Source organism: Oncorhynchus nerka, linkage group LG3 (assembly GCF_034236695.1).
Source record: "Oncorhynchus nerka isolate Pitt River linkage group LG3, Oner_Uvic_2.0, whole genome shotgun sequence".
NCBI lineage: Eukaryota > Metazoa > Chordata > Actinopteri > Salmoniformes > Salmonidae > Oncorhynchus > Oncorhynchus nerka.
Genome location: NC_088398.1, coordinates 29,533,454 through 29,558,473, shown reverse-complemented (window position 1 = coordinate 29,558,473; position 25,020 = coordinate 29,533,454). Strand labels below are relative to the sequence as shown.

Here is a 25,020-nt window from a genome sequence, read left to right as displayed (position 1 = left end):
TCCTTCCCCATATCTGTTCTTCAATACAATCTTGTCTTGAGCTCTACTGACAATTCCTTCGACCTCGTGGCTTGGTTTTTGCTCTGACATGCACTGTCAACTGTGGGACCTTAAATAGACAAATTCTTTGTGGATCTGTGTTAGGAAGTTTAGCTCAGTTTACGAGTCGTTTTGTGGGCAGTGTGCACATAGCCTGTCTTCTCTTGAGAGCCAGGTATGCCTACGGTGTCCTTCCTCAATAGCGATGCTCACCGACTCTGTACATAGTCAAAGCATTCCTTAAGTTTGGGTCAGTCACAGTGGTCAGGTAATCTGCCACTGTGTACTCTATTTAGGGCCAAATGGCATTCTAGTTTGCTCTCGGTCAAGTGTCTTTTTTTGTCTCAATTGTTTGGGTCTAATTGCTGTCCAGCTTGCTTAGGGGACTCTTCTCCAGGTTCCTCTCTTTGTAGGTGATGGCCTTGTTTTGGAAGGTTCTGGAATCGCTTCCTTTTAGGTGGTTGTAGAATTTAACGTCTCTTTTCTGGATTTTGGGGGGTCAGCCCTTGCTTCCAAATATTAGGGAAGATGCCATAGCTAAGGATGTTAGAGATTAAGTATAGCCAATTGGGATTTGTGGTCTTTATGTTTTATCATTTCATTGAGGATACCATCTACACCACAGGTCTTTTTTGGGGTGGAGGGTTTATTTTGTCCTGTAAGTTCATTCAATGTAATTGGAGAATCCAGTGGGTTCTGGTAGTCTTTTAATAGTTGATTATAAGATTTGTATTTGATCATGTATATGTTTTTGCTGGTTCTTTGTTGTAGGGCCAAAAAGATTGGAGAAGTGGTTTACCCATACATCTCCATTTTGGATAGATAACACTAAACAAACAACAAGAAGAGTTTTCTAATTTTCCCAGATGAGGCAAAACTATGCATTCTTCTTCGAGAGTCTCTCTCTCTCTCTCTCTCTCTCTCTCTCTGTTTTATATATCCTTATCTCTCTCTTCAGAGTGCTGGATATCCTGAGTGATGACGTGCTGGTGGAGCTCTCTGCCTCCTACAGGAGGATGGTGAGTCAGTTCCCCTTTGTGCCGTGACCGTACCTGCATCATCTGTACAGTGCGATACCTGGCATATGTTCAGTAGGGGAACTCAACAGAAAATGAAAATAGGGTTTATTGGAGGGTTTCTCAGATAGTCCCTCCCTGTTTCACTCGTTTTCTTCCATGTGATTCTTACTGAACATGACTGTTGGTTCTTATTAACTGACCTGCTACCATCCTGTCAGATTCCGGCCATGCAGAAGCGACTGATCACGCCTTACCCAGACGCCCCGGACCTCACTGTGTACGAGGACATGGACTCTTCATTCAGCGCTAAAGCTGACACTGAGCTAGACTACTCCTGCAGGTACAATACCATCTATCAAACTACTATACAACACTGGCTGCATCTCATTCCAGAAGTTGCTTGTTCACTCCCTGGCATGAATGAGATGGGACTGAATTGGTGCTGAAAGTAGGTTGCAATGATTTGGATTGAAATGCATCCAGCCAGTAACCTCCCTAACACTTGAACCGTGGCCGAATTTGTTTCTCTTCCTCCTCTCAGGGAGACTCTGTTGAAGAAGGCTAAGTTGAAGGCCAAAAGAAAACCTAGGCGACGCTCCGACAGCTCAGGGGGTTACACCCTTTCTGACATTATCCAGAGCCCACCTGCTGCAGGTAGAACACACACACACACTCTTTATCACGGCACACAATAATTATTTCCTTTAGTTGGAGTTGGGCTGATATGGATTATGATACACCGTCTCTTCTCAGTCCTCTTTCCCAGCCTGGTCAAGTCAGGAAAGACCAACTCCGTGGAGTCTCTGCAGGAGCTGATGACATCTGACTCTGAGGGCAGCTACAAGGATGTGCGCAGCCCCCGAAACCTCCAGAGTCCCGTGTTCCACGACAGGCCCGAGGAGGGGAGGGCTGAAGGAGGTCCCAGGTTGAAGACGCCCCCCAGCACCACCGCCACCATGCGGAACGGCCTCCCCGCCGAACCCCTAAAGAGTTCTGTTCCAGAGCACATCCCCAAGGTCACAGCCAGGTGAGCCAGGTCACTGTGGACCAGGTCAGGGTTCAGGGGTGGAACTGTATGTGACCTTGTGTCTTCTCTCTCTAGTCCTGCTCTGTCATGTCCTGTCTTGGATATCAGGGCCATCATGGATATGGAAGCCAGCTCAAAGACTCAAAGTCTCAGAGCCACTCCCAAAAGTCCTGTCAGTGTTGGCAGCAGTAGCAAGCAGTCCCCTCTCCCAGTCAAGCTTTCCCAGAAGCAGAGGAAGATGATCGCCATGGCAACCAAGGAGGGCAGTGCGGAGTGTGCCCTATCCAAATCGCCACCAGTCATTACTCCCTCAAAGAATGTGAAAGCATGGTAAGCCCCCCTCCATAAGGAATGCTCCTGATATCAGAGCCAGCACAGAAGGTGGTGGGTTGGTGAGACAATCCCTATGTAATAGAGTAGGTCCTCTCCCGGTCTCATTTGTGTTGAATGTTGTTTCATATACAAATACAGAATCTGCGTATTCCCTCAGCTGTTAGTGAAAGTAGTGCTTTTTAATGCGCTGAAGTAGTACTTTTGATTCATCAAATGTTGTTGAATATGGTTCCACCTCCCTTCTCTCCTCAGGGCCACTCCGGTCCAGACACCCCCTTCGTCTCGAGCTTTCCGGGACCTCCTGGTGGAGGAGGAGAGCCTGGTCAGGAACGGGAGGCCAGGGTCCCCGGGAAAGCCAGTTGCTCAGGGGCCTCTGGTCTCTGCTGCCAGGAGGGTCAACTTCAAATGTACTGCTAAGCTCCCCAGCGAGCCAGAGAGACCTGCTGGGTAAGACTGTGTGCACATAGACACGCACACATACGCAGTCGGTCATATTTTATGTTAGTTGTCACCAACGCACATACAGAAGTGTGTGTGTATATATCTCTCTCACACACACACACACACACACACACTATAGAGGAGTACACTAGCATGTATGGCCAAGGGATGAATGCCCTTATGGCCGATGAATCAATGAACTATCACTCTACCCTAAAGTACCAGTGTTGTCCACTAGATGTCTCTAGTGTGTCACCATGCTCACGCAGATTCCTGTTTCTATTAAAGACAGGAATCTGACACGCACTAACAGCTCTACTAGCATCAATGTCAGTTGGTTACCTTGGTGATGCACAACTTCGTTGTAGTAAGAAGATAGTGAAGCTTGTATCTATGGTTATTGTGCCATAATTAGGCCTATGTTATAGCTGATGGTTTAACCATACAGGATTTAGTTCAGTCTGTGTGAGGTATCTCTTTAGAATAAACATAGTCACTAAGAAAGTGGCAAGTGACTGGCAGAGTTTCTCTGGTTATTCCCAGTTATTCCAAAGGGAAGCAGACGAAAGAAAGAATAAGGATTTGGAGGATTATGTTAAGCTTCCCGGCTAGTCCGGGAAACCAGTCCTGAGTCTGTGGTTTGCTTGAGCAGGTGCATCGGAAATGTTCAAATGTCATTGGAAGGTAAGAAGCTCCTGCACACTGGGCGTATCACCTTTATTGATGTCTAAAAGCTCTGACGAGATTGCAACAACAATAAGCATAGCCTTCTTTACACACACTCTCGTGAAACTCCTGCCAACATGGGTGCAAAGTGATCTATGCAGATGCACAGATGGCACAAAAAAAAACGCTGAACCGGTCATTGTTTTAGCGAGAGGAAAATATCGCCCGAACTCCCTTCGCTAAGCACTCCTCTGAATTTTGGGCAACCAATCGCAGCACTCCAATGGATAGCAACTGTCGTTGAGTCTGACACCTCAGACAAGCTCATGAACACATGAAAGCCAGTGGGGAAAAATTGAGATTTATATAAAAAAATATATGTTTTGAATGGCTAAATAACAATATACCAGGGGTACTTGCCACTGTGTTTCCTGAAATGCAGAGGCTCTTGGAATATTTTGCTAATACGAAATTATACTTTGTTACTGTAACAGTATAGCTTCCGTCCCTCTCCTCGCCCAAACCTGGGCTCGAACCAGGGACCCTCTGCACACATCAACAGTCACCCTCAAAGCATCGTTACCCATCGCTCCACAAAAGCCACGGTATAGCTTCCGTCCCTCTCCTCGCCCAAACCTGGGCTCGAACCAAGGACCCTCTGCACACATCAACAGTCACCCTCAAAGCATCGTTACCCATCGCTCCACAAAAGCCACGGAGCAAAGGGAACCACCGAAACGCTATTAGCGCGCACCACCGCTAACTAGCTAGCCATTTCACATCGGTTACACTCACCCCCCTTTTGACCTCCTCCTTTTCCGCAGTGTAACTTTAGTCTGTCCCCTCGCTCGAACCAGGGACCCTCTGCACACATCAACAGTCACCCTCGAAGCATCGTTACCCATCACTCCACAAAAGCCAGAGCAAGGGGAACCACTACTTCAAGGTCTCAGATCGCGTGATGTCACCGATCGAAACACTATTAGCGTGCACCACCACTAACTAGCTAGCCATTTCACATCGGTTACATTAGCTCAACTGGTTAGCTACGGGCTCTCTCATTGAGCACCAAACTTTGCTAACGCTCCCTAGCTTGCTAACTACTTAACTTTCTCATAGTTGGCTTGCTAAATTGGCTATATTAGGAATATAATTTATCTGCTGTCGACATCGGCAAAATATTTGAGAGCACTTATTAGTAGGGATGCACGATGTATCGGTGAACATATTGGAATCGGACGATATTAGCTAAAAATGCCAACATTGGTATCGGCTGATGTCTAGTTTAACGCCCCAATGTGCAAAACTGATGTGAAAGCTGACGTGCATACCTACATGATGTAATGACGCCACGTAAAAGGTTGCGCTATACGTGCAACACAGCATTCCTAAACTAGCCCACAATGTCTGCTGTGTGGATTGAGCAGTCAAAAAGTCGAGCAGTCATTTGAAAAAGTAACAAACTTTCTGGGGCGGCAGGGTAGCCTAGTGGTTAGAGCGTTGGACTAGTAACCGAAAGGTTGCAAGTTCGAATCCCCGAGCTGACAAGGTACAAATCTGTCGTTCTCCCCTTGAACAGGCAGTTAACCCACTGTTCCTTGGCCGTCATTGAAAATAAGAATTTGTTCTTAACTGACTTGCCTAGTAAATTTTTAAAAATAAAGTGAAATCCATTAAAGCCAAGATAATGAAATTCTTGACCGTTCTGTCGTGGGTGATGTTGGCTTTCGCCGACTGATCGAGCACACTACCAAGTGCGCTATTTTTCAGATGTTGCCATACCGGAGTTACACAGTAATAGCGTCACAACATAATACTATGGAATGCCATTTAGGTCTTTGCGTGTTTAAAAAGATACAGTAGCACTGTCAAAGATGTACAAAAAAGTCTGCAAACGCTTCCCAAGAATGTTGTGCTTAAAATACCGCGTTGGTAATAAAGCATAATTTGTTCGACCGCAACTTCTGGGGTATCTAACTTTAGCTTGGTACCTAGCTAGCACCAATACAACCAGCCTGAAAACAAGGAACAGTAGAACCTGAAGTCACCTTCATTATTCTTTGCAATGATTTAGGAATCCTTGTAAGTATTGTTGTTCGCCTATTGAAATTGAACTTCAGTTCATGAAAATAAATAGCTAGTCAGCAACTTAGCTTTGGGCAACAGTGGTAACGTTTTCAGCCGCCAGGTAGCTTCATCTGGCTAGAGAGGCTTGGCCGCACCGGGTTATGTGTTGTGAAGCTAGCCACAATAAGGATTAGGCACAATAGTGGAATTTTCAGTTTGCCTTCAAAATAAAAGTATATTTGACAGTACTGCAAATGGTAATCGCAAAGTCCACTATTGTGGCTAGCTTCACATCCTTATTGTGGCTAGCTTCACATAGATTGATCCGACCACCATTAATCAAATAAGAACTGTCTTATAAATTAGGGGTATTTTAGATGACACCTAGCTATATAGTTAGCTAGCTAACTATAGCCACTGAAACAGATTGTTCTTCAACAAAAATATAGCTTTTTAAAAAAAATGTATGACCAGCACTGTAGGTGCGCGAGACGACTTTACCAGCATTATAGCTTACGTATCGATGAATTGTTGTGACAAATGAAATAAGAGTGACAGTGTAATCAATGTGTAATAACTACTTAAAACATTTATGAATCCGTTAAATTATTGTGATGTGCAGTCATATTCAGGTCCTGATTGGTCAATAAGCTTATTTGACACGTTAAGTAGTATATTTCTTGACACCCAAAGACCCAAACGACGTTCCATAGAAATCCTGGTTGAGAATGAAACGACTGAACAAGCAAGTAAGTGAATTAAATAGGTTTTTGATTGTTTTATTGGTAATGGGGACACACAAATGCCAACCAAATAACTTTTTGATCAGTGATGTGTGTAACCGTTATTTAACTAGGCATGTCGGTTAAGAACAAATTCTTATTTACAGTGATGGGCAAACCCGGACGACGCTAGGCCAATTGTGCGCCGCCCTATGGGACTCCCAATCTCGGCCGGATATGATACAGCCTGGATTCGAACCAGGGACTGTAGTGATGCCTCTTGCACTAAGATGCAGTGCCTTAGACCACTGTGTCTGTCTGTGTTATTCTGGCAAGGAAAATATCAGCCAAAAATGTAATATCGGTGCATCACTACATATTATCCCCCAAAGTGGTTAGTACCTTTGACTGCATGCACAGAGCCATTCAGTGGCTAGCCATACTACAAACACAATTTTACCAGTTTCCCATACTGCTGGGCGATATGGCCAAAATATCATATTACGGTATTTGAAAATAATTGGTATGGTATGACTATATTTGACTGTATTTTTTTTATTTTTATAATACAAGTTCTACATTTGCTATATGACTGCTAGACTGTCAAATCTAAGTGATTTCAATGAGTCTTCCTCCTTTCTGATTTGTTTTATACTGTTCAATTCAACCAAAAATAATTTCACTTTCATCAATGTCAACATTTCCTGCACTCATTTCAGATTGTTTCCACACCTGTAGGCATTATTTTTAACCAAATGTTGCAAATGAAATTTGACTTGTGATTTGGAGCAAAACACTTGGGTGAACTGTTGGCATCATTGAAATATGATTATTCTAGTTCTATAGTTAGAATATAGTGGTGGGCACTTTGAGTACAGTGTTTGACAGTTAATTGTTAATTGAAAAATTAGGACACCTAAGAGGCCTTTCTACAGACTCTGAAGAACACCAAAAGAAAAATGCCCAGGGTCCCTGCTCATCTGCGTGAACCCGCTTTAGGCATGCTGCAAGGAGGCATGAGGATTGCAGAGGTGGCCAGGGTAATAAATTGCGATGTCTTTACTGTGAGACGCCTAAGACAGCGCTACAGGGAGACAGGACGGACAGCTGATTGTCCTTGCAGTGGCAGACCACGTGTAACAGCACCTGCACAGGATCGGTACATCCAAACATCACACCTGCAGGACCGGTACAGGATGGCAACAACAACTGCCCGAGTTACACCAGGAACGCACAATCCCTCCATCAGTGCCCAGACTTTCCGCAATAGGCTGAGAGAGCCTGGACTGAGGGCTTGTAGGTCTGTTGTTAGGCAGGTCCTCACCAGACATCACCGGCAAGAACGTCGCCTATGGGCAAAAAACCCACCATCACTGGACCAGACAGGACTGGCAAAAAGTGCTCTTCACTGACGAGTCTCGGTTTTGTCTCACCAGGGGTGATGGTCGGATTTGCATTTATCGTCGAAGGCATGAGAGTTACACCTCGGCCTGTACTCTGGAGCGGGATCGAGGTGGAGGGTCCGTCATGGTCTGGGGCGGTGTGTCACAGCTTCATTGGACTGAGCTTGTCATTGCAGGCAATCTCAACGCTGTGCGTTACAGGGAAGACATCCTCCTCCCTCATGTGGTACCCTTCCTGCAGGCTCATCGTGACATGACCCTCCGGCATGACAATGCCACAAGCCATACTGCTCTTTCTGTGTGCGATTTCCTGCAAGACAGGAATATCAGTGTTCTCCCATGGCCAGCGAAGAACCAGGATCTCAGTCCCATTGAGCACGTTAGGGACCTGTTGGATCGGAGGGTGAGGGTTAGGGCCATTCCCCCCAGAAATGTCCAGGAACTTGCAGGTGCCTTGGTTGAACAGTGGGGGAACCTCTCACAGCAAGAACTGGCAAATCTGGTGCAGTCCATGAGGAGGTGCTCTGCAGTACTTAATGCAGCTGGTGGCCACACCAGATACTGACTTACTTTTGATTTTTGACCCCCCCCCCCCCCCTGTTAGTCACATGTCTGTGGAACTTGTTCAGTTTCTCAGTTGTTGAATCTTGTTATGTTCATACAAATATTTACACATGATAAGTTTGCTGAAAGTAAACTCAGTTGACAGTGTGAGGACGTTTATTCTTTTGCTATGTATGTAGTCAGCAAACCATTAGCTACATTTGATTAACTAGCTAGTGATTAGCGGCTAACAAGATTTAGACCCAACTTTCAAAGAAAATACAAACTAGCTGTTTGCAGATGTAAGAAACACAAACTAATATTGTAGTACTAGAACGCTAGGGGAATTTATATTAAAGATTCGAAGTGAAAACCACATCCTTGTCAACATTGTTGCATGTGCTGCATGCAGACTGAACGCAAGTGTCTCGTGGTTGAGGAATAACACATGAGCTCCTTGAGTGACGGGTGTTGCTAGGTCTGTGTGGGTATCAGCATGGAGAGAGACCGGAGACTGACTCGAGCAGCGAAGTAAACTATAAAAATGTATGTAACACACGGCCTATCACATTTTCTAAAAACCCAACTTTCAAATAACGTTAAAGAATTTAATGTACAATTCAATACCGGTAAGGTCAAATACGGTGTACCACCCAGCCCCATGTTCCTGTGAAGCAATTGTAATGACAGTCCACCACAACATACCCAAGAGTTTCCTGATTAGTTAGGGGTAGTCTGTTTTTTAATTTCATTGTGTTTTAAGATCAGGGGATTTTGGCTTCCTGGGTTAATGTTGTCTGAGGTTCCAACAGTAACCAAGTGGGGCGGGGCTTAGTGAAGGGTCAATGTACTGAACGGGAAGCCGCTGCCTGAAGCAGGATGTAACTCATTGCTCGGGCTGTGGGGCCACCAGGCTGATGGTCACAATGACCTTTTCACTTCCCATTCATCAAGACTGACATGTCTAGTGAACTACTCCCTGGTTGGAACAGATCATATGATCAGCCCCCCCCCCACCCCCAATCCTAACCTTAACTATTAGTGGGGAAAATGCTAAACTGACCCAAGATCAGCATCTAGGGGCAACTTCACCCTGCACAGTGAACTACACCTCAGACACCAGCTGGATTGGTAGAGCTTTAGATGCCGAAAGAGCTGAATATTTGCCTGGTCCCAGATCTTTGTTTGTGCGAAGATAAAAAAATAACCACAGGAGTTGGCAAGACAGCACAAAATGAGACCAGGGTAACTGAATACTGCGTACTCCTGATTTGAAACGACAGTAAACGATACGATTTCAGCGTAATAGATTTTGGGGTGTTTTTACATAACGTTTGTAAGAGATTGTTCATGTGCTGTGTCCTATAACGTTGACATCTAAATTAACAATATGGGCGGAGGTGTTTTAGGAATGCATTGTGGATGTTTTCATTTAAACTTTGGTAGCAATGTTTTTTGAATTGTGACATCTCTCAAATCATATCAGGCCAACGAATTACAGGAAGTGTGTGCGCTTGTGTGACCCAAGGGTGTCAAACTCTGTTTTTGCAGAAGCTCTTGACTTTTGCTTACTTCCTCTTCTATCAGAGTCATTCGGGGACTCTGTCTTCCAGACGTAGATCTTTTCTCACTGCCCAGAGCCAAGATGGATTAAAGACCACAGACTGGGAACGCTCTCTTTCCGGTCTGTGACGTCCGCTCCCACTCTGTGCAGTCTCTAATGACACCCTATTCCGTATGTAGTGCACTACATTTGGGCTCCCGAGTGGCGCAGCATCTCAGGGCAAGAGGTGTCACTACAGTCCCTGGTTCGAATACAGGCTGTATCACATCCGGCCGTGATAGGGTGACCCAGCATTGTCCGGGTTTGGCCGTCATTGTTAATAAGAATTTGTTCTGACCTGCGTCATTGTATAAAGGAGATATATATATATATTTGAAGTTTACATACACCTTTGACAAATATATTTATTTAAAATTCCCTGTCTTAGGTCAGTTAGGATCACCACTTTATTTCAAGAATGTGAAATGTCAGAATAATAGTAGTGATTTTATTTCAGCTTTTATTTCTTTCATCACATTCCCAGTGGATCAGAAGTTTACATACACTCAACTAGTATTTGGTAGCATTGCCTTTAAATTGTTTAACTTGGGTCAAATGGGTGGCCTTCCACAAGCTTCCCGCAACAAGTTGGGTGAATTTTCCTCCTGACAGCTGGAGTAACTGAGTCAGGTTTGTAGGCCTCCTTGCTCGCACGTTTTTTCACACATTTTCTATAGGATTGAGGTCAGGGCTTTGATGTCCACTCAATACCTTCTTTGTTGTCCTTAAGCCATTTTGCCTCAACTTTGGAAGTATGCTTGGGGGTCATTGGAAGACCCATTTGCGACCAAGCTTTAAAACTTCCTGACTGATGTCTTGAGATGTTGCTTCAATATATCCACATAATTTTCCATCCTCATGATGCCATCTATTTTATGAAGTGCATGATGCTTCCACCCTGTGCTTCACGGTTGGGATGGTGTTCTTCGGCTTGCAAGCCTCCCCCTTTTTCCTCCAAACATAACGATGGTCATTATGGCAAAACAGTTATATTCTTGTTTCATCAGACCAGAGGACATTTCTCCAATAAGTGCGATATTTGTCCCTATGTGCAATTGCAAACCGTAGTCTGGCTTTTTTTTTATGGCGGTTTTGGAGCAGTGGCTTCTTCCTTGCTGAGCGGCCTTTCAGGTTATGTCAATTTTACTGTGGATATAGATACTTAGAATTTGGTGTGATTTGGGATGTAACCTGGTAGTGGGCCCTGAATATGAATCAGCCTGTGAGTCTGTGGTGTAGTGATGGCTTCTGATCCTAATCGGCATTTGAGATGACTTCTATGTCACAAGTGATCACTCAGAACAGGAAGTAGGATCCAGTTTCTAATCTACTCCTCATGCTTATGGATGAGCACGGAGGGAGGGAGATTTCAGGGCTGGGGAAATGTGTAATATCCATATTTGTAGAATGTTCAACCTGTCACAAACTGAAGGTCATTTTCTTTACTGACCAGCCCCTGGGTGCTGGGAGTGGCAGGCAGCCCCCCTACAGCCTCCATGGTAACCTTTGCTTCTATCGTGGAGGAGGAGAAACAGCAGGAGGCTGCACTGATCCGCAGCCGAGAGAAACTTCTGGCACTCATTCAGGTAACGTGTGTGTGTGTGTGTGTGTGTGCAGAAATTTGTAGCAGATGTTTATTTTGCACACTGTGCTTTTCCTTTCACTGTGAGCTTGTCAGTTCGAACTCACGTACTCAACCTAATGATTCAGTACCTTGATAAATGTCTCTAAGAGGAAATCTGAAGGACTTAGTGTAGATCAGCTGTTGATATTCACCCCCCCCCATCACCTCTGTCGAACTCATGTATGTAGGACAGCTGCCTTGACTTGGCTGTGGCTTTAAAGCACTCCAACTGTGTTTGTGTCTCCCGTCCCTCTCCTCGCAGATTGAGGAGGCAGCGATCCAAGAGCTTTTGTATCACTACGGCACCCGCAACAACCCCGACGAGATGATTGTGGTGGAGAGGTGTGTCCAGGGGCCCATCGCCATCCCCTTCTGGAACAAACACTGAGACGTCGCACGTCAAATACCCATCTCCTTATCCACCCGATGACCATATGTATCTCCTGTCAGTCATTGTTACGATATACCTCAGGCCTAGTTGTGCCAGTGGGCTGGGTCTGACGCAGGTCTTTTTATGCTTGACTCCAGTGTTCCTTAGGTTTGGTCACGGCTCTTCATTTTTCGTGTTTACCTTTTTTTGAGTGTGTCCCTGAGCAAGGAACAGTGGGTGAGAGAAATATTTGTTGCACCTTGCCATCAAAACATGAGTAGAGATACACTTCCAAAAAGTTTCAGCTGTTTTAAAATATGTTCACAGTTAAGTAGTTGCCAAAGACTAAGTATGTAAGGAAATGAGGCTGTCCAAACTACAAATTGGGTCCCGAACTACATTAACAAAGCAGGATTTGGTCTGTTTCAGCACTTTTTAGGTGAATAAGCTGTGCCAATTAGGAAAAGTACTATAGCACAAGTTCCTCTGAGAAGAACTAAGCCTAAAGCCAGGGCCTGGAGTTCAGAGGCCAGCTTGATCTGGTTGCTACCTAGTTCTACTTTATGAGTTGGGAAATGCGTTGTGTTCTGGATATATATTGTGTGATGCAGGGTAGTTGAATCATGGAAGGAGGTGGTCGGGAGTGACTGTCATGCAGCCTGCCGTTTTCTAATGTGAGCTAATTGTGTATGAGTATTCGCTGGTTTCCCTTTATCAGAGTTATAGGGCAGGCTGTCGGGTTTGTGCCTTGCTTTCACCCTGACGATCCTCTGATGTGTACACACACACTAATAATTTCTACTTTCTGGCTGGTTGTATTTGAGTTGTTTTACTTTATTTTGTGTTCTGGAGCTGATGTGTTGGCTTGGTGACCCAGACCATGTAAACCCAGTCTTTTTCCATGCAGAACCCTTCGTTTGAGACTTTGGATGTGAGAAAATGGCATGCAATAAAACAACTCACCTGTCCAATGACTATGTTTCCTGGTTCTGTTATTCTTTATTGTGGAATGGGTCTTATAATTATTTGTGCAATATTACAATAGGCCCATCTTGTGTTATGCGAAACAGAAGAGTGTGAATGTCCAAGGCTCATGAGTCTGTCTAGTGTTGCTACAAGATTGGAGGCAATCGCCCTCCAACTCCCTGACCGATTCAGTGAGAGCTACATTTATCTCGATGGAAACAGTGCCTCTCTCCACTCTTAACATCTGTGCTCTGCATAAATAAACAACAATTAAACACCTACCTGTGATAACCCTGCCATAAAAAGAGAGGGTAGGGTGGTGATTTAATGGGTCCTAATAGTTCTGCGTCGATACAGTATGACATCAGGAGTCCGCCAGAGACCTGAGTTCCTAGTCATTATTCCATTAAGCTCCATTTGTCAGGACGGAGATGATGCCGTTACACAGAAAGGCTCTCAGAAAATAAAAAAGGCACCATGTCAGGTCGGAATGGTCCAGCTAGGTCACTGACAGCAGGTCACCTCCTGCTAAAAATGTTTACCTCCGATGTGACGTAAGTGTTTACCTCGGTAGACGTTTACCTCCTGCTAATGAGCGTGACATACTCCAGAGATGCTCACCACCTCTGAATTTAACTATATGAATATGGATATCTCCTGAAATTCTCCTTGTTCATAGAATGTAACAGCTGAATTTCCATCTAATGGGCAAACTTTTTTATGTAACTTTTACAAATGAATCAATTTACTTGAGTTCCAACTTTGAGCATGTAAAGTCGTGTCATCCCTGAGCGTTTTCATATCTGTGAAGCTGGAGTAAAATGCCTCTCAAAGCACTAAGCCAATCTCTCTCTTGCTCTCTCCTACCGCTGGCCAGAGCCACGATAGTGACATCTGCCCCCGCTGTTTTCAGTCTTTAATTATGTGTCCCAGATGACACCCTATTCTCGAAGTAGTGCACTACTTTTGACCAGGGCTCTGGTCAAAAAGTAGTTTACTATTTAGGGAACAGAATGTGACTTGGAACTTATCCTAGTAGTGGGGCCTGAATTGTAATCAGCCAGTGAGTCTGTGATGGGGTGTAGTTAAAAATAAATACAAAAACAGCCTGTATTTGAACCAGGGTCTGTAGTGACTCTTCTAGCACTGAGAAGAGCCTTAGACCGCTGCCATTGATAACTTGCGACATGGAAGTCTTCTCTTATCACTCAGAACAGGGAGTAGGTTCCAGGTCCTAGTTTACTCATGCTTATGGATGAGCACAGAGGGGAGGAGGGAGAGTGTTTTCTCTATTAACGTACAGGGACCATCAGCGTTTCATCTTGAAGTTCGAGCCTTGAGTGTTTCTACATCTCTTCCCCCAATCTCACTCATTTATTTCACAGACAACACACACACACACACTGCGTGTCAGTTGTAATTCACCCACCTTGTCCTCTTGGGTAGCCTTTGGTCATCCTTGGTTACCACTGTCACACAGCCTATATCCAGCTCAGACCTCCCTCTCTCTTGGTCTTTCTCACGGTCCTCTGTTCCTTAGTTTCCCCTTACCCAGAACAGCCACTGACGAAACCAAAGCCATCTAGTAATTTCCTTACAACCAGAGGGTCGGCAGTCAACAGTAGGTGGTTTGAGTAAAATAAATATTGTTTCCCCTCTTTGGGAGTCACTTCATTTTTAGGTGGTTATAGAATTGAACTGCTCTTTTCTGGATTTTGATAGTGGATTTTGTCATTCTAATCTGCATGCATTATTTGGGGTTTTATTTTTTGCAGAATTTGGCGTTTCTATTTTGTGAATTCTCAGTTGGTCAGAATTCTGCATGCACTCTCAATTTGGTGTTCCTATTTTGTGAATTCTCGGTTGGTGAGTGGACCCCAGATCTCCATAAAGGGCAATGGGTTCTATAACTGATTCAAGTATATTTAGCCAGATCCTTATTGGGATGTTGAATTGTATGTTTTGATGGCATAGAAGGCCCTTCTTGCTTTGTTGAAGTTACTTGTGATTCGGATGTTTAGGTCGAGGTAGATATAGTTCCGTGTGCTCTAAGGCAACAGTGGCTAGATGGAATTTGTAGTTCTGGCAACTGGACCTTTTTTTGGGACATCATTTTTGTCTTACTGAGATTCACTATCAATGCCCAGGTTTAGTATTCTGTGCAGAAGATATAGGCGCTGCTGTAGGCCCTCCTTGGTTGGGGACAGAAGCACCAGATCACCTGCAAACAGTAGATTTTGACTTCAGATTCTAGTATGGTGAGGCCAGATGGTGCAGACTGTTCTAGTGCCCTCGCCAGTTCGTTGATAGAGGGTGGGGCTCAAGCTGCATCCCTGTTCCACCCCACAGCCCTGAGGATAGAAATCTGTGTTTTTGCTAATTGGACGTCTTGTTTGTGTGCAATGATTTTATAATATGGTTTTCCCCCCAACACCGCTTTCACACAATTTATATAGCAGACCCTCATGCCAAATTGAGTCAAAAGCTTCTTTGAAATCAACAAAGCATGAGAAGACTTTGCTTTTGTTTTGGTTTATTTGTTTGTCAATTAGGGTGTGTGGTGTGAATATGTGGCCTGTCGTACTGTAATTTGTTAAAAAGCCAATTTGACATTTGCTCAGGATATTGTTTTCCCTGAGGAAATGTAGGAGTCTGCTGTTAATTTTTCCCAAGGTTGCTGTTGATGCATATCCCACGGTAGTTATTGGGGGAGAATTTGTCTCCCCCAATTTATGTGGAATGTGGTATCGGTCCTTGCTTCCAAATGTTGGGGATGATGCCAGAGCTGAGGATGGAATCTGTGGTCTGTTTATTTTATAATTTAATTTAGGATACCATCAAGGCTACAGGCCTTTTTAGGTTTTGTTTGTATTTTGTCCTGTAGTTCATTCAATGGAATTGGACAATCTAGTGGGTTCTGGTAGTCTTTAATAGCTGATTCTAAAATGGTGTAATTGATCATTTTTATGTTTTTGCTGCTTGTTAGTTATAGGGCCACAGATTGGATAAGTGGTTTATCCATACATCTACATTTTGGATTGATGGCTCTTCATGTTGTTTAGTGTTTTCCAATTTTCACAGAAGTGGTTAGATTATATGGAATCTTCAATTACCTTGAGCTGATTTCCGACATACTGTTCCTTTTTCTTAGTCTATTTCACTATTGTTTTAGTGTTTCACCACGGTGAAGGAATAGGTATTTTCTGGGTCTCTGTTACGGTTTTCTTGCGGTGAAGGAGAGGCGGACCAAAATGCAGCGTGGTAATTTTGATACATGTTTACATGTTTAATGATCAATTGTGATGCGAGACAAGCCTGCATACCTCCTCCTATTCTACTCGTCACCTTACCCTCATGTCCATTCATTTCCAAAATGAGGATCCTAGTCTCACACAATGAGGTAGGGCTGAAATGAATAATAAGATGAAGACGACGACTGACTTCACAGTTGCTACCAAGCCTCAAATTCTGCTCTAAAACGGAGGGACGATGATTAAGGTCTCATTCAACTGAGTAAGTGAAAGGTGGGTGGGGGTGTAGCTTGGCCTTGGCCTGGTATGTTCCATCCCCGGGTTGGATCGGAGTTCCATATCACAGACTGGGAATGTGGGATGGAAGGAGATGGTATTCCGTGGAACGTATAGCATGTTCCCCTTTTTCCATAGATTTATTAATCCTGAGGTACGGTATCTCCTCTCTGGTTGGCCTGGAGGGTGACCGACGGTACTATGAGTTTCCCATCTGCAGGATGGAGCAGAAACGGACAGAAATGCTGTCTGGCCCTCCACGGGAGGACTGTGCTCCCAGAAAGTCTGGCTGTCACGCCCATCAAGGTCATATTTATGAGAGCACAAGGTAGCAGAACGTTGTGCATCAGAAAACAAAACTAGTGTTTCTTATTGAACAAGTGTAGATAGTATCTCCTAGTTTCCTTCCGTTTTTGTGCCTAGAGAATACAACACAGGGAGAGAGGGAGAGACATTTTACTCAAACTGTTGGACCACCTACCCACTACCCACTGGTTGTTAGGAACTGACTAGATGGAAGATGGAGAAACATGGTATGGAGGAGATGGACACACTGGTTGCCCTGTAGGTTACAGAGAGCTGGTAGTCCCATCCACCAAACTACCAGGAGTGAAACAGGGAAGCAGCAGGGGGGTATGCTAATTTGTTATAGATCAGACCTAACTCACTCCATTAAATTATTCAAAAACAGGAGCATTTTACATCTGGTTAGAAATAAGTCAACCAAGGAATTTCTTTTAAATCCACCTGTGTGCTACCTATATCCCCCCCAATAGACTCACCATGCTTTAATGCCGACAGATTCTTCATCCTAGAGGGGGAGATCAACCATTTCCAGACCCAGGGAAATGTACTAGTCTGTGGCGACCTAAACACCAGAACTGGACAAGAACCAGACACTCTCAGCACACAGGGGAACAAACACCTACCTGGAGGTGACAGCATTCCCTCCCCCATTTGGGAAAGGGGATACCTAGTCAGTCGCACAACTGAATGTATTCAACCGAAATGTATCTTCCTCATTTAATCCAACCCTTCTGAATCAGATAGCAGCAGCCCCCCCCCCACACACACACCTGTCTCCCCCTATACACAACTACTACAAAACCACCAACAAAAACGGGTCACAACTCCTGTAGTTCTGTCTCTCGCTAGGTCAATGGTAGTCTTCGATGGGGACTCCTACGATAGGTACACCAACAGTTGATCGCTTGGCAGCAGTACTGTAGACTATATTATCACAGACCTCAACCCAGTCTCAGAGCATTCAATGAGCCCACTGACACCCCTATCAGGTCACAGCAAAATCAGTCTACTTTAACAGAGCATTATTCAGTCATGAGGCCTCAAAGCCAAACAAACTGCATACTATTAAAATATGCTATAGATGGAAGGAAAGTAGTGTAGAAACCTACCAAAAACAAAACACATTTATCAACAAAATCAACCCCTTTTAGGCAGCTTCCTGGACAAAATGTTTCACTGCAATAATGAAGGTGTAAACCTAGCAGTAGAAAGCCTAAACAGCATATTTGACCTTTCAACTTCCCTATCAAATCTTAAAAATTCAAGCAGATAATCTAAGAAAATTAATGACAAATGGGTTGAAGCCATGCTTCTGGGTTCAGAGTAAGAGCACATCATTTCTGGCCACACCAGACTCAAAAGCAGGAAGTCAATAAAAATGATTTTCTAATAGAACTCAACACAGAACATCCTATAATGCACTAATGATACTAGTAAGTCAAGTGGGCTGTGCGACTGAACTGAGTTAGTCTGTACTTTTGTCTCTGTTCCTAATTAGGGTGGCCTTTGACTATGTTGGCCCTCTATAGGTATATGCTTAAATCACTGTTGAGACTAAGTGTCTAACAAGAATACAATTCTGTTTTACCTCTGACTTTGTGACATGTCACGTTCACTCTCTAGAGAGTGTCTTGACAGTCCGAGACTGTCCAAGAGCATCATAAGTTGTGACCTGTGTCAGAGTTATTCATACCCTACAGTCCTCACCTGTCCATTTGCTAAAGTCCCTTCCAGCAGTTTGTAATCTATCTTCATAGCCGTAGAGAGTGGTTAGAGCCCCGGCCAGCAGTCCCAATTCCACTTAGCGGTCATGGAGCCAGTTAAGCATGGATTACTTGACTGCTCCACAAACGTCAGCTCAGCTGGCTACTTTAGACCGTTAAGGTCTGTTCCCAAGACGAGCTCGCACAGAACGTGCCGTCCTGCCATCTTGGCTGCTGACGGGTGACGTCTTTGACGCTCAATGAGGTTGGTGATTTATGATGGGCTAAAGCCACGTGCTACCTGGACCGGACCTAACATCCCGTCCTACTGGCGACTTGGCTGGACAACCAGGCTGCAGAAAATATACCTTTTTTTAGTTTCTGTTGCTAGGCGGCGGACAAACCAAGGGTTGACATGACATTCTTTGGTCAGTTGTAGGTTTGTTGTATCCAGTCTTTGTCCACTACCTTTGTGAGGAGCAAAACGCCTATCACTTCCTACCCACGACGTTCTTGAATTAACAGCTCAATTAAAATGTAAGAGATTAGGAAACTCCTGAAATACACCAAAGTTTGGAGGCTTTGCTATATTGGCCTAGCTGGGCCAGAGGTGCAGGTGTTGGGGTGATAGTGATGGTTGATGGCGTACGGTTGGACAAGAGAATGTAAGTCAGCCAACACAACACAGGGAGGGTGGAGGGTGAACCCACGCAGCACAGCACACCGGTCAGATCAAAGAGGGTCTGCTACGCCCATCCCTAAAATGCTTTAGCAGCTAGCGGTGTGCTTTCCTTCTCCGGTGTCACTGGACACCCTAGCTGTCAGATCACAAACGGCCCATAATCAGGCCTATGAGACCTCCACAAGGACAGAGATGGGCCTCTCTATGTCCCCCTGAAACATGACCCCTACTGTTACCCCCAGCATGGCCCTGACAAAAGAAACCCAGATCAGTCTCACCATGCCCATACACACACGTGTGAATGTGCGCACACATACGGTTGAAGTCGGAAGTTTACATACACTTAGGTTGGAGTCATTAAAACTTGTTTTTCAACCACAACCACATTTCTTGTTAACAAACTATAGTTTTGGCAAGACGGTTAGGACATCTACTTTGTGCATGACACAAGTCATTTTTCCAACAATTGTTAACAGACAGATTATTTCACTTATAATTCACTGTATTACAATTCCAGTGGGTCAGAAGTTTACATACACAAGTTGACTGTGCCTTTAAACAGCTTGGAAAATTCCAGAAAAATGATGTCCTGGCTTAATAAGCTTCTGATAGGCTAATTGACATCATTTGAGTCAATTGGAGGTGTACTTGTGGCTGTATTTGAAGGCCTACCTTCAAACGCTGTGCCTCTTTGCTTGACATCATGGGAATATCCCCAAAAATTAGCCAAGACCTCAGAAAAAACAATTGTAGACCTCCACAAGTCTGGTTCATCCTTGGGAGCAATTTCCAAACGCCTGAAGGTACAACGTTCATCTGTACAAACAATAGTACGCAAGTATAAACACCATGGGACCATGCAGCTGTCATACCGCTCAGGAAGGAGACGCGTTCTGTCTCCTAGAGATGAACGTACTTTGGTGTGAAAAGTGAAAATCAATCCCAGAACAACAGCAAAGGACCTTGTGAAGATGCTGGAGGAAAGAGGTACAAAAGTATCTATATCCACAGTAAAACGAGTCCTATATTGACATAACCTGAAGGGCCGCTCGGCAAGGAAGATGCCACTGCTCCAAAACCGCCATAAAAAGCCAGACTACGATTTGCAACTGCACATGGGGACAAAGATCATACTTTTTGGATAAATGTCCTCTGGTCTGATGAAACTGTTTGGCCATAATGACCATCGTTATGTTTTGAGGAAAAGGGGGGATGCTTGCAAGCCAAAGAACACCATCCCAACCTTGAAGCACGTGGGTGGCAGCATCATGTTGTGGGGGTGCTTTGCTGCAGGAGGGACTGCTGCACTTCACAAAATAGATGGCATCACGAGAAAAATGATGTGAATATATTGAAGCAACATCTCAAGACATCAGTCAGGAAGTTAAAGCTTGGTTGCAAATGGGTCTTCCGAATGGACAATGGCCCCAAGCATACTTCCAAAGTTGTGGCAAAATGGCTTAAGGACAACAAAGTCAAGGTATTGGAGCGGCCATCACAAAGCCCTGACCTCAATCCCATAGAAAAGTTGTGGGCAGAACTGAAAAAGTGTGTGGGAGCAAGGAGGCCTACAAACCTGACTCAGTTACACCAGCTCTGTCAGGAGGAATGGGACAAAATTATCCCAAGTTATTGTGGGAAGCTTGTGGAAGGCTACCCGAAACGTTTGACCCAAGTTAAACTATTTAAAGGCAACGCTACCAAATACTAATTGAGTGTATGTAAACTTCTGACCCACTGGGAATGTGATGAAAGAAATAAAAGCTGAAACTAATGTGACCCACCTGGAATTCCAGTTATCTTAGGCAGGGGGAAGGGGGAGATGGAGGAGTTGGAGAAGATTTCAACGGCATTTGAGAGGAACGAGAGGGGAGGACACAGATGACTTAAAACCCTGCAGAAGTGCAGGTATAAGTCTTTAGGATTTGTTATAAGCGTATAGGCTTTCATAATGGCTCATTCTAAGATGTATAGTACAATTACGTGGGAAATATTTATTTGACTCAAAATGCATGGTATTTCGTCAGAATCATTATGAGAAGACGTTATTAAGGACTCGTGCATGCGTGTGACATGTCTTACGTTGCGTTATAACCGCCTCATTATACCTGCAGGCTTTAAGTAAAGTGCTACAGAACAAACCTTAAGCTTTTTATCCCCACAAAATGCATTGCCCACGCAACTTCTAAGATAATGTACTTCGCAACTTTGAAAAATGCATCTTGCATCACCATCAGTTGTACTTGCAGATAACGTGCAAGAGTTCCTGTAATGGTCTCGCTACAAGAGCTCTACACAAAACTCTATAATCTAAGGTAGTTCATGTTATTCACATCTCAAACGTCAACTGCCAAGAGGAAACAGATTAGCCTAGATGTTTGTCAGTGGTTTCCACACAACTTCACAGGCAACGAGAGGAGATAAAAATGCATGCTGCCGAAAGGAGTGGTCAACCTTATGAAATTACTTTTTTTTTGCACATTTGCCTCCACTAATCAATTGCTTAGAAATGTAGAACGATAGAATAACGTGGCATTATGGAAAGGGGGTGAAGACCACAGATTTAGTGAAGGAAAGGTGTTAAACCACATGAAATACAACTTTTCCATCTCTATGACCTATTCCAGATATCTTAGTTTGGCATCTGTAGAACGTTCCAGAGCGATTGTGACAACGTATGTGTATGAACCAATATTTTTGCATTTGCTATAGGCCTAAGTCCCCACTCCCATCTAATCAGTGCCTTGGTACTCCTTCACTCGTGTTAGAGCATAATAACCGGTGGTTCCATCCCCTCCTGTTAAAGTGAGGTCAGATGAGAGAGGTCAGACCGGCTCGAATGATCTTAATGAGATAGAAATTCTCATCATGCCGCTAGAGGACCCTGGCCCTCTGGGTAATCCACATACTGACACCACAACCCATGCATCTCATCCAGCACATTAAAATAGGTCTAACTAGAAGACACACGAGTGCACTCTCCCCGGAACCGCATTGCCAAAATTTGAGCCCTGCTCCTCTATCCCAACTCATTAGCGTAATGTGTTCATGTGTCGCTCCTCTCCATATGATCTGAGGAATTAGCTAGCGAGCTGTCCTGCTCGACTAAAGGGACTCTCGCTCACAATTAAGAACGTGTTTAGTTAGCCATTGTATTTTGTTTTCAAAACATTATGTTTCGGACGTCAATGGCCTTCAGTAGTTGTTGTTGGATGTGGACGATGCAGACGAGTGAAGAATAGTGACTAAGACATTAGATTCTAAGTCCCCCGACCGACCGTCTCTAACTCTAAAGATGAGCTCGAAGGGGAGATGACGTGGCAGTCCGAGGGGATGCGACTCTTCACAGTGCATCTATCCAATGGTTCCTGTCAGCTGGTTGGCACAGTGAAAACCCCAGCTTCTGTCCTTAGTTTATTGGACCGAACCGTCCAGATCGTTTTTTTTATGGACCCTGGAGGCAGGCTCTCTGTAACTGTAAAAGATCGGTTTTACGAGGGAGAGAGCCAACAGTCACAGTTGAGAATATTTAGTTTACGTTGAATGGACTAAATCGTTTTTTGGTATCTTTTAATTGTCACTGTATTAGACTAAACATAGGTGATTTGATGATGTGGAAGTTGAAATGGTGGTGGAATGAATAGTGGAGGCATCTCCTGTTTTCTTTGTGACTTGCGGTATCTCTCTGTGGTTCTAAATCAATAGTTGTTTAGTAGTCCGAAAATGTCTGAAACATTACCTTGATTGACCATGCTGTAGGTCATGTAACTGTTTGTTACATGCAATATGGTTTGTGGACAGATGTTGCTCTCCGGTTTTGTGATGAAACAAAGGCGTGGTTGAATTTATTCTGCTGCTTTGTCTTCTTATTGTCTCAGCCTTTATGCCTATATATCACGGTGGTAAGGCATATGAACTAACATGTTATAGAGCAAACAACACACTTATCGCATAATTATCCCAATTAACACATAAGTTGTAATATGGCATTTTTCCCCCCCTGGCTTGGCTTCCCCAGTGATTTTACCCACACACCGCTACTGCTTTTCAAAGCACTCACTGATTATGGCATCTCTGAAGATAAAGTAATCTGTAATGATAGAAAATTCAGGATTGTCCATGCAACAATTTTTGCATATCCCCCCCCCCCCTATGCAGCCCCTGTCAAAAATTGTAGAGGAATATACACCTACTGTCTCTATAGCAACCGCTCTGATTTGGCTGGAGTGGAGATGGCTGGTGCACAGAGCTCTTGAACGAAGGCCAGCCCATACCTCCACACCCGGGAAAAAGATTGACTCCTCACGTACATTTCCAGATGTGAGTTATTGTTTGAGAGACTTGTGATCTCTCATTGGACCGTATACCAATCAAAAGCTGGCTATCCCAGTATAAGCCAGTAGCGTGAATGAGATGCATGATTCGAATAATATGCATATGGCTACATATGAAAGTATGGCTGTGAATGTATCTGATCTAAGTCTATAATGCATCAAATCAAAATCAAATACATTTGTATTGGTCACACGTGTAGCGAAATGCTTATGTTTCTAGCTCCAACAGTGAAGTAATATCTGACAATTCACAACAATACACACAGATCTAAAAGTTAAAGGATGGAATTAAGAAATGTAGAACTATTAGGACGAGCAATGTCGGAGTCAGGAGTATAAATATATAATATGTGTTGGGATGTATAGACATTATGGACAGTATGTGGATATACTAAATATTCTATCTGTAGAATGTGTAGGATAGAATAGTATATATATAGCAATAGTTTAATAGGATAGCATTGACTAGAACAATACACACAAATCTAAAGTAAAGGAATGGAATTAAGAAGATATAAATATTTGGACGAGCAATGTCGGAGCGGGTGTGATTGTAAATGATCAGTGATCTATGCGAATGTGACTGCCTCGACCCCCTGTTGTGATGAGTGTGACTGTGCAGGTAGGCTCTGGGACCTCTGCTCTGCTGTAGGCTAAGAGTAAATGGGATAATCTGGGTTTACAGGGCTGGGTGGCTGCACTGCCTGATAGATGACCTGACAGCTGCCCCTCCCCAACCGGCCATGAACATGGCACAGCAAAGTGTGTTTGGCTTTGGCAAGTTTCCCTCTGATGTTTGATGGAGATGAGCGTCTGTTCTCTGTTTCTCTGATGCTAGCTGCCATGCTGTGCTGCACTGTGACATGGAAGTTCAGTCTGACACTGACATTAGAGTTGTGTCAGCTGTTTTGCTCACACTTCAGCAGAGAGCATTAAGCCCAGGGGGTATGATGATGATGATGGGGGGGTTCAAGACAACCGAGACGCTAATGTCCACAACACTAGTTAGCCCAGGCCAGTTGGTATATTGGCCAAGAAGAGAGAAATGCATGGTTGCATACAGGGATTCAACTCAGATTGTCAGATATTTCAGGGCTGGTCACATCCCCTTCGCATTCACAAGACCACTGAGCTAATCAGGCCTCCCAGAGCCGCTAGGCTAAAATCCCCTCCACATTGTTAAGACCCCTCCCACATTAAAAAATAATACAGTTTACTATAGAATATTAAAGTACTTACTATAGAATTCTATAGTAAACTGTAGAATACTATACTACACACTGTAGTATCCCTCAATCACGTATAGTACTTACAATAGAATGTTGCAGTATACTTTAGAATACTATAGTAAATACTACAATCTCATCCGCAAAAAATACTTTATTAAATACTACAGTAATGTCCGCAAAAACACTATAGTCCACAAAAACATTACACGTTTTAACTATAGTAAATACTACAGTATTTAATTTGTGTATACTCTGCCCATTCCCCACTCCCACATTACAATTTGTGCCACACATTAGTGAGAAACCTACATGCTAAGTATAGATCACATATTGTGTTCCCTACAGGTTATAGAAAAGAGCAGGAAGCTCTGAACTATCCGTTCAGACCCCAGACCTACCTACCTACAGGTTAAGGA

General features: G+C 43.9%; 1 protein-coding gene across 1 annotated transcript in view; it reads left to right on the top strand.

The window, feature by feature from the left end:
• LOC115106410 (inhibitor of Bruton tyrosine kinase-like) overlaps positions 1-12,831 on the top strand; it is a 34,071-nt gene extending 21,240 nt beyond the window's left edge. Inside the window, 8 exon segments of the mRNA XM_029629125.2 lie at positions 998-1,058; positions 1,277-1,398; positions 1,600-1,712; positions 1,812-2,085; positions 2,161-2,415; positions 2,671-2,865; positions 11,317-11,449; positions 11,750-12,831. Of these exon segments, the coding sequence (XP_029484985.2) occupies positions 998-1,058; positions 1,277-1,398; positions 1,600-1,712; positions 1,812-2,085; positions 2,161-2,415; positions 2,671-2,865; positions 11,317-11,449; positions 11,750-11,875 (1,279 nt within the window). The 3' untranslated portion in view covers positions 11,876-12,831.
• The last annotated feature ends 12,189 nt before the right edge of the window (positions 12,832-25,020 follow it).